Source organism: Oryzias melastigma, unplaced genomic scaffold (assembly GCF_002922805.2).
Source record: "Oryzias melastigma strain HK-1 unplaced genomic scaffold, ASM292280v2 sc00247, whole genome shotgun sequence".
NCBI lineage: Eukaryota > Metazoa > Chordata > Actinopteri > Beloniformes > Adrianichthyidae > Oryzias > Oryzias melastigma.
In genome coordinates, this window is record NW_023416889.1 from 32783 (window position 1) to 43386 (window position 10604).

Sequence of the window (10604 nt, forward strand, 5' to 3'; positions counted from 1 at the left end):
GGATTTCTATACAAACTAGAAAAATTTGCATTTCCTGCGGAAATACGTTTGATTGCAGTTTTGCAGAAGGTGGTTTCTTTAACTGCTTCATTGCATAACTTTTAGCAGAAGACGCTGAAGTTTACCATTAGTTGATGAAGAAATTGCAGAAATCAGCAATGTTGTCAATAAATGGTAAAATCTTTTTGGTTTGCAGAAGAGGTAAGTGCTGCGGAAAAAACAATTTGCAGAAGTGATTACAGAAATAACTAATATAATCAATGAATGGCAGGGATATGTTGGATTGTGAAAATGTATTTTTTGAAGAAAAATCAAATCATTATTTGAAGAAGGAATTGTTGAAGAAAGCAATATTAGCAGTATATACATTGTACAAAAACAGAAATTGAAAAACACACAAGTATGCTGAAAAATCCAGGTTAGTTGAAAACCAAAAGCCTTGGGACTTATAAGAAAAGGGACTTGCAAAGTTGCAGTGGTAAAAAACCCTGAAAATGCCTAAAACTGTGTAAATTCAAACAAAGTTACCAAAAAGTAGAGATAATTGCAGAATTATTTAAAGACAGCATAACAGTCCACAAAAAGCAGAACGAGTACATGTTTGAATTTTTTGAATACCACAACTAAGGCAGAAATTAGTGAAAATAGCAAATAATATAAAAGAAATTGCTAACATGTATCTAAAATATTAGCTTAATTCAAAATTTGCCTAAAAAACATCAGTGGATGCTAAATTACCCACAAATGCTATCATGTTCCTAAAATGTCATCTAAACTCCAAAATGAACTGAAAACCCACAGTAAAAGCTAAAATAGCCAAACATGCTAGCATGTAGCTAAAATATTAGCTTAATTCAAAATTAGCCTAAAAAACATCAGTAGATGCTAAATTAGACACAAAAGCTAGCATGTTCCTTAAATATTAGCTAAACTCCAAAATACCCTGAAAATCCCCAGTAAAAGCTGAAATAACCAAAAAAGCTAACATGTAGCTAAAATATTAGCTTAATTTCAAAATAGCCTTAAAATCTTCAGTAAATGCCAAATTAGCTCTATATGCTGTTAGAGTGAAGAACATTGTCTGCGGTTTGACTCAGCAAAAGTTTAAATACAAATGCTCTTAAAGCATTACAGTAACAATGCATGGTAGTTCATCAAATAAATAGCATTTACATCAGACAACTGGGCAGGACAGTTTTATCAGTATCTTGTCCAAGAACTGTAACACCAGAATGGGCAGGGGGAACTTGAAACTTCTGATTCATAAGTTTGGGGGGTCACAAACTCCTGAAACTGTCTCCCTGCGCGTGTGAGGTGGGGGAGGGGCTAGCACCTATATTTGAGCACAATGAGGCCTTGTCCACACGTAGCCGGGTATCTGCTAAAGCGAATATATGTCTATACGTTTTGGCCTATCATCCACACAAAACCGAAGATTTAAGTCACTGAAAACGGTACATTTGGAAAACTCCGGCCAAAGTGAAGATTTTGGAAAACTCCGGTTTTGCGTCTGAGTGTGGACATGAATAACCGGTGATTTACGTTTTTAAACGTCACTTTTTGGGACAATTAATGCATACACGTCAGTACTAGCTGCGTTTCAATTCCACATTTGCGCAAAACTTTATCGAAATTCTAGGAATTTTGAAAAACACAATGTTTTGAAATGACACAGTTTCCATTAAATCATCACTCTGCGATAAAACAAATCGATAAGTCATTAAAAACACGACAATAAATGAGAACAAGTTTTTTTTATTTTTTTTATTTGACTCACTAAAAAAGGAGCATTGCAGTGACGTCACAGCTCTGTCTGGAGAGCGCGTGCAGCGCAGTCTATTGACAGTCTCAGGTGCGCGTGAGAAACCTGTTCAGCGGTTCTTTATAAAATAACCATTCCAGCAAGTAAGCTGCTGGACCTTTTTCTGTTTAAAAACACGACGAGATCCATTTAAGTTTCTGTCCCTGCACTCACGCTATTCCTCAAACGAGACTTCAGCATCTTCAGGCTCCAAGCTGCAGAAGTGTAGCTGGAGATAAGCTCTGAAGCTGTTTGATCTCTCCTGCCGCCCGCTGTGTTGCGCTCAGGACAGACAAAGAGAGGCATCTATTTTGAAAAAAGTCTTTCCATTACAGTTTTGCGAAAAATTTCTGTTTCAATACGCCCCAAAAACCACCTCCTCTAAGCGCAAAATCTTTTTTTCGAAAAATGCTAGTTTTTTTTTTTTAAATTGAGGTGTTTCCACTAGAATTTATTATGAGAATTCCAATTTGCAAAATTTCAGATTTAATGGAAACACTGTCAACTACTGTTCTGGCAAGCTCATAACCGCGTCCAGGAGCGCAAGTATACGGGGACGTGTGGATGGAGTTATTTTTAAAACGATCACGTGTTGATGCAACACTTTTTATAAAACGGAGGTCAGCAGATATGCGTTTGTAGAAATACCCGCCTACGTGTGGACGTGGCCTGACTTGGCAGATTTTGCAGCACCATGGTTTGCTCCGAACAAATGACTGCTGTTCGCCAACCATACGTCCGATCTGAATAATTCCTTCAGTTTTGTAAACCACAGACTCAGAAAAATTTAGAAATATACGTTTTATGTGTGTCAAACATAACATCTTTATGTGAAAATGATCTGAAGTTAGAGGAGTAAATCGTTCCTGTCATCACTTCAAAATCCTATGTTAACAGATGGGAAAACTGCAATTTTACATGTTTCAAACAAATGTTTATGTCTTCAAAACTACTTCAGACATCAAAACAGTTGAACCCTTGTAAGAACCACAAGGCCTCCGACTATCATCTGTGTAAGTTTCATGATTCTATGTTCAAAGGTGCTCTCACAATGGCAATTTAAAAACAGTCCACAACATAGAAAGCGTTCGTGTTCTGTACAATGGGAAAGTATAGGGGGTTTGGGTGGACTTTGTCTCAAACCTGGGGCTCTTGCGAAAAAACTGCTCAACCCATGATGTTGAGGGTGATTTTAAACAAATCTAGACAAAAATTCCTACATTTTAGTGAAGAAATTGTGACTCTATGACCAACGGTTCAGGAGTTACAGCGATTTGTTCAGAAAAGTTTTGTCTTTCAAAAAATCCTGTCCTCACTCTGAGTGATGATGTTACACGCTGTAGCAACTGTCAAAATCTGCTCAAAAGTCCAAAATTGCCTGATTTCAAACAGCTGTACTTCAAAAACTATAAGACATATCCACAAGAAAAGTAATAACTGAAATTCCCCATCCCTCCACTACATTTTAAAGTTAGAATGATGTCTGTAGCTCAAAAATTGTAGGAGATACATTTCAAAAACAGTGAATTTGAAGAACTGTCCCTATTGACTTCAATGTTATTTTAAATTTGATCAAGTTCAAAAATTTTAAAAACTATAAAAAATTGCCGAATTGTTTAAAGACAACGGAAAAGTCCACAAATAGCAGAACAGGTACATGTTTGAATTTTCAGAATAGCATAAAATATCCAGAAGTTACAACTGCAGAAAGTTTGGAGTTGCTGAAGAGCCTTCACAATTCATTTCAGTAGGAAAAGTTGCAGCAATTTTGTTGAAATGCTGAAAAACAAAAAGTTGCAGAAGAGATTTCAGAAGAGAGCAAATAATGTCCTCATTAAGCTGAACATTTTGATACTTGAATGACAAAAATCGGATGAAGTATGCAGGAGATACGGATCGCAGAAAAACGTACGGAAGAAAACAGAATAGTTTGATTGCATACTGCAATCAAACTATTAGTTTGATTGCAGTATGCAGTATGCAATCATTAGTGCAATCAAACTGCAATCAAACTAACTGCTAACTGCTGCAATCAAACTAATAACGACAGGGCAGTGTCTCAGGAACAAAAGGATGCCAAGTCTTTTAATGGAAATAAAAGTTTTCAGCCTACAGAGGCTCACCATAAAATCAGAGCGAAATGAAGATGTAGCAGGCTAGTCCATTTTTTCCAAAACTTCATTTCTGCAACTCAAAATGCTTTTCAGTATCTTGTGTGGCCCCCACCAGCTTGTATGCATGCTTGACAACGTGGCGGCATGCTCCTAATGAGACGACGGATGGTGTCTTGTGGCATTTCCTCCCAGATCTGTGTGAGGGCATCCCTGAGCTGTTGTACAGTCTGAGGTCCCACCTGGCGGCGCCTAATGGACCCAAACATAATGTCCCAGAGATATTCTATTGGGCTTAAGCCAGGGGATGGTGAAGGCCATTCAATTGTTTCAATTCCTTCATCCTCCAGGTACTGCCTGCATACTCTTGACACGTGAGGCCGGGCATTGTCGTGCATTAGGAGGAAACCAGGACCTACTGCACCAGCGTAGGGTCTGACAATGGGTTCAAGGATTTCATCTGGATACCTTATGGCAGTCAGAGCACCATTTCCTAGGCAGTAGAGGTCTGTGCGTCCTTCCATGGATATGCCTCCCCAGACCATCACTGACCCACCACCAAACCTGTCATGTTGAACCACATTGCAGGCAGCATAACGTTCTCCTCGCCTTCTCCAGACTCTTTCACGTCTATCACAGGTGCTCAGGGTGAACCTGCTCTCGTCTGTGAAAAGTACAGGGCGCCAGTGGTGGACTTGACAATTCTGGTGTTCTTGAGCAAATGCCAGTGGAACTCCACGGTGCTGGGCAGTGAGCACAGGGCCCACTACAGGACGTGGGGCTCTCAGGCCACCTTCATGAAGTCTGTTCCTGATTGTTTGGGTAGAGACATTCACACCAGTGGCCCTCTGGAGGTCATTTCTGTAGTCATTCAGCCTGTTCCGCCTTGCACAAAGGAGCAGGTATGGGTCCTGCTGAGCGGTTGAGGACCTTCTACGGCCCTGTCCAGCTCTCCCATAATAACTACCAGTCTCTTGAAATCTCCTCCATGTTTTGGAGATTGTGCTGGGAGACACAGTAAACCTTCTTGCTGCAGCACGTGTGGATGTGCCATCCTGGAGAAGTTGGACAACCTGTTCAACTTCTGTAGGGTTAAGGAATCGCCTCATACTGCCAGTAGAGATAATTATCAAGCCAAAATCAGCACGAGTGGAAAACCAGCCAAAAAAGATCAAGAGGGAGAAACTTGAAATGACCTCCACATGTAACACCAGTCCTGTTTGGAGGGTTTTCTAATTGTTGCCACTGAAGTGCACCTGTTGTTAATTCCATGAACACCAATACAGTTGAAATTGATTAACGAGGCCCTCAGCTGCTTAACCAACCAGAAAATTATCAGACAGGTTTAATTCAATTCATGACAGGCCCAATAAAAAAAGTGTTAATTTTTGTGAGCAGTATATGTAGTTGAGTAGAGGGTAGAAGTTTCTCATATTTTTGATAGTCAATAAAAGTAGAAAGTAGCCAAAAAAAATACTTGAGTAAAGTAGCAAAGTCCATTTACTTAAGTGCTTTACACCACTGGTATCAGCTCGGTATTCATCAAAGAATGCTCAGTTTTCACACAGAGAAGACACCTTTGTGGGGCTCTTCAAAATAAATGCGCCAGATCTGTGGCGTGTCTTTCATAAGGAGGGCAATAAAAACTTTTTCTCCCAAACGCAGCAGGAGCATCTGCTTTATAGCCACACTTTTACACTTTTGTACCTTGCAGAGTCTTTGAGTGTTAAACAAAGGCAGAGGATGCAAATTTATTGCATTAATCATTTGTCTGTTCAATGTGAACAGACAAATGATGCACCCCTAGTAGCTTCCTGCAGGATCCGGTGTCAGACCGTGTAAAACGTCAAAAAAATGAAGCATGAGTCCGTCCAGCATCATCACCACTGCTTTTCACTACATCTCCCATGATGCATTGGGTTAATGTGACAGCATCTCTTACTGCTCTGCTGTTAACTGTCATGAAGTAAGAAACCAGTTTATTTCTCCTTCAAGGTTTGTGTTGGAGAACAAAGGAATTTCAATCAGAGATTCCAGGTTTGGTCCAGTCATCTTTAGAAAAGAAATGGCTGCTTTGTAATCATGTCTGGATTGAAGGACAAATTCAGTTTCAGACTTCAGTCACTTTTGAAAAACTTGAAGTTAAGTTGAAGTAGAAGTAATAACAAAAGAAGAGAAACAGCTTTAAGGTTCAGCGGCCAACAGACACATTTAAACTAAACTGAAACACCCAAAAATAAATTAAGTAACATTTTTCATTTAGACAAAAGAAAAACTAATAAAACTTTAGCATGTTCGCGTTTTTGTGTAGTACAATTTAAAAATATAATATAATGCACTGGCGGGCCGTCAGGGCCTGCAAGGCCTTCTCTGCTGGCCTAAAAATATCTGAATCACAGACTGATATTAATTATTATTTATTTCCGTGAATACGTATTCTATAATTCCAAATGCTCTGTCTTCGTCCTTTCATTGCTGTCTCCCTGGTTGCGCTGCTTCCAGACGTGTATTTTCCTATTTAAGCATTAACCAATCACATTGCAGCACCATTTGTTGCTAGGGTCAAAGAAATCTGCCCGGAGGCCTTCACAATCAGTTCTGCGGGCCCTGTAGCATAAAATAATTGTCGACCAAACTGTTGCTTCAACCAATCAGATTTGGAGTAGGCGATACGAAGGCCAGCTAGCAGGCGCACGGAAACGTCATCATTTTCACGAGCTTTGATTGGATAGCTCGCAGCTCGCTCTGGTTCTGCGTTATGTGACGGACACAGGTGCCGAGGAGCGGCGTGTCAGGTTTGAAGATGTTACCAGTGGAAAGCGTCTCATCGTCTGATTTTTGGTGGAAAATGAATGTCTGGGTAAAGTTGTGGCACAGTTTTGTCTGGCACGGGTAAAGGAGTTCCGTGACTCCGTTGAGCGGGAGTGAAGCTGATACGAGGAAATCTACGAGGCCCCTGAACGCACCACGGGCGCTCCGAGCTCACGAAGAGGTGCAGCGCAAAATCCTCGCGCGCACTACCGACAATATTATTTTCCAGACACAGACCAGATTTCATAATCACAAAAACTGATGTTTGTCTCCCTCCTGGACCACAAGAGGCTTCAGGAATACCAGAACACTTTCCATCTGCGAAACGCATGGATTCTGCACGACAGAGTGATTGAAATCTTCTTGAGGATAGAAAGGATGGATTTTGTGTTTAAATAATCTGGATTTTTGGTGAGTAAAATTTTGCTATCTCCCTACATAATATTGAAATTTTATCAGGTTATTGTTGATGCTTTTGGTGTGTGTGTGGCAGTTGTACCTGCACTAGAAGTTTTATTGCCATAAAATAAAAAATGAGGGTTGGATTGATTCAGATGGAGCACTACTGAAGGCCTAGGTGTGAAATGCACGGCCCGCCACTGATATAATGTTGGTCTTTTCCTGTAAAGTTATTAAGCATGCTGTGATTATGTATTTGTTTATAAATTGCTCTGGTACAAACATTTAAAAAACGGGGGGAAAAAAAAAATAAAGTAAAGCGTTCATTTTATTTAGTTTTTTGTGAAGTTGCATGAAATTGCTGTTTAAAAAACTGGAAAGAGAAATAGCTAACTTTGAAATTTCTAACTAATTTAGTTAAAATTATTATTGAAATAAATAACTTTTAGCAATAACGGCTATAACTTCATATGTCTGTGCCTCAGTTATTCCAAATAATGCAGACAAAATTGTGGAGAAACCGGACATTAATGCAGACTAGAATTTCTCTTTTTATTTCCTTTTGGTTGCTGGTGTGCCGCAGGGATTTCTCGAGGAAAAAGTGTACCTTGGCTCAAAAAGGTTGAAAAACACTGGTATAATTTACCACATCAAAAAAAAAAAAAAAAAAAAAAAAAACACTTTACTGAGCAATCCGAAAAATATTGAAGTTGAACTGCTTTATTAATGGCGTAGTTCAAATGTTGATATACCTTGTTCCCCAGTTTATCACACCTGCATGACAATAGAAAGTGCATTAGTGATTTTTATAGTTTCCTTTAACCTGTTTGGTGAATTTATTAATTTAGAACACTCAGATGAAGCAGGAAAGAAATAGAGATGAGAAGATTAAAAGGCGAAAATGAAGCACTATGTTGGAATTGAACTATTTAGACTTTGGACTTTATTATTTGGTATAAACTTTTGCTTAATCATCGGGACAATAGGGCTGTCCAAAGCGATTATTCTAATAGTCGACTAATCATCTTCTTTTTTTGATTGGTCGACTAATCAGTTCTTGTGTAAACTGGATGTAAAACACCTCTTAGCTTTAAACTAGAAGGGGTTAAGCTATTTGTTAACTAGAAATAAAGATACAAGTTTAGTAAACCTTTAATGAGTCCTGCAGCTTTTTTCCTTCATTTGTTTCTGGCATTAAAACTAGACTTAAATCAAAATGAGGTTGGCAATCTGAATCACAAGGAAAAATAGCACAATTATTTATTTTAAAAGCTTCAAAACATATATTTAATAAAATATATATAAAGTAATATTTGAAAGCATATAAGTAAATATTTAAAAGACACACACTCAGGCCTTGCTATAAAAGCAAAACACTAATGACATCTTGGAACTCAAGATAATCCTATACATAAAAAAACCTCAAGATGCCCATGTAAACAAAGTACTTTGAGATATTGCATCTTAAAAAAAAAAAAAAAAAAAACGGAAAAAAAATATATTCTATTAAAAATGGAAGAAAAGCAGGGGATGTTAGAATGCACTGCTTCCATTCTTTCACTTTGCCCCTGCTGCTACAAATGCCCTTCACATCCATGTTCTTCGTGATGAGGTCATTAAAAGCTTTTGACTGAAGCTCCTAACACACACGCAGGGAGCTTTACGTTGACGTCAAGCAGTAACTTTGACGCATGTTAAAACAAATATGGTGTTCGTGAGTTTGATGCCCAACTTACATTCAGTGTGAATGGACTGTTGTTTTAGATGATACGCGAGTGACATGTAACGAACTGTGGCTAGTTAACCATACGGATCATCTTTGTTCCATGACATCCCTAAATAAAATGGGCATCACCTTACAGCGATCACTTTACAGCCTATCCCTAGACGAAGCTCTCTCGTCATCGTTATCATACTCAGTGCTTCCTCTTCAGGTGTTCATGCATTGCCATAGTTCTGCCATGGAACACAAGTTCTGCCTTGGAGATATTGCACCAAACACTTTTTTTCTTTTCTTTTTTATGTTTTCCACACTTACAAGCTCCGTTGGCGTGCTGTTATGGACCCTAGCCTTCCTGTAACTACCTGTGACATCACTACTGACCCAGATTAGCACGACTGCCCATGTGTGTCAAAGACAACAGCAGATGCCGCATTAGAAAGTGCACATTGAAGTTTTGCGATTAAAAACAAGAAAAAAAAAACAAAATGACACGTCAACTGTTAAATTAGTCATCAACATTTTTAATTGTCGATGTAGTTGTGACTAATTGACTCATCGTGGCAGCCCTGCTGGATAAAAACAAGCCTTAAGAGGTGAACTTTCCCTCTGAAAAGATGCTTTGTTTAACCTCTCATGACAATCACTTTTGTCAGAGAGGAAAGGGCGAGAGCAGAGCACTGTCGGTGCAGACGCTGTGGCTGTTACTAGCAACGCCATGCACCGTGTTTTAAAAAGTGGGCTTTTTGTGAAAATCTGTGTAAACTTAAAAATATAATAAGGTTGAGGTTCTAATAATTGATTTTATATCAGCATTTTTTTGTAAATGACCATGGTATGAGCAGGATAGTGCTCTTTGAGGTGTGTTTTAACACAGAAGTAACCATCGGACGTGAAAATGAGATTAATGTGATTAAAACTAAATAATGCACTAAAAAGTCTGTAATTAATTAATTACAATTAATGTGGTAATTTGACAGCCCTAATTAGCTCTAATCTAGTGCAAGAAGAGAAAAGGCTGTTTCAGTCAAATGTTATTCAGTATTGATCCAATTTTTCAGACTTTGTTGTGGCGCTCTGCACACTACCATCCATTGGAGTCGAGCTTCACGTTGCCATCTATGAGTCAAATGCTTCCTAGCAGGGATTGTTGCTCGGGTGTTATTTGGTTTTTCTTGTAACGGTTAAAAACCAGTGAATTGCTGAACTACACCTGTTTTCATGATGTTTTCACTGCAATGAGAAGTTGGTTGTTTACAGATTTTAAAGGTGTTGTGGGGTATTCTAGTGAAAAACAGCCTGTAAAACCTGTTGCCCCTACCCTCAGTCATTGTGAGAGCATCAGTCCGAGTCTTACTGCAGTAGTTCTTTATGTAGTTTTTTTTTTGGCCTTTCCATGTCCCTCCATCCCCCAGAGTGCAGTACCTTCTCTCCTCCAGCAACAGTCATCCTCCTCATACTCCTGTGCTTTGAGGGCCTCCTCTTCCTCATCTTCACCTCTGTGATGTTCGGCACACAAGTCCACTCCATCTGTACCGATGAGACTGTAAGTGACCCATTTAGAGATCTTGTTTACTCAGTCCTCTCTCTGCTGTCCTCTGCTTCCTTCTTACTACTACTAAGAAAGCTACAGTATTTAACACTAACACCTCCCTTTTCCTTATGTGAACATGTAACCCATCCCCCTTACAGTCTGCATGAGAGCAGGCAGCTATGTGCTATCAAAAGTGAGTAGATGCCTTGAAGAAATGGGTTTGGTCTG

General features: G+C 39.1%; 1 protein-coding gene across 8 annotated transcripts in view; it reads left to right on the forward strand.

Annotated features, from left to right (window-relative positions):
• Nucleotides 1-10604, forward strand: part of zdhhc3a (zinc finger DHHC-type palmitoyltransferase 3a) — a 41309-nt gene that overhangs the window by 18458 nt on the left and 12247 nt on the right. For all 8 annotated transcript variants that reach the window (XM_024262284.2, XM_024262283.2, XM_024262282.2 and 5 more), the window contains one exon: nt 10258-10388. In XM_024262284.2, the coding sequence (XP_024118052.1) occupies nt 10258-10347 (90 nt within the window). In that variant the 3' untranslated portion in view covers nt 10348-10388. The remainder of the gene's footprint in view (nt 1-10257; nt 10389-10604) is intronic.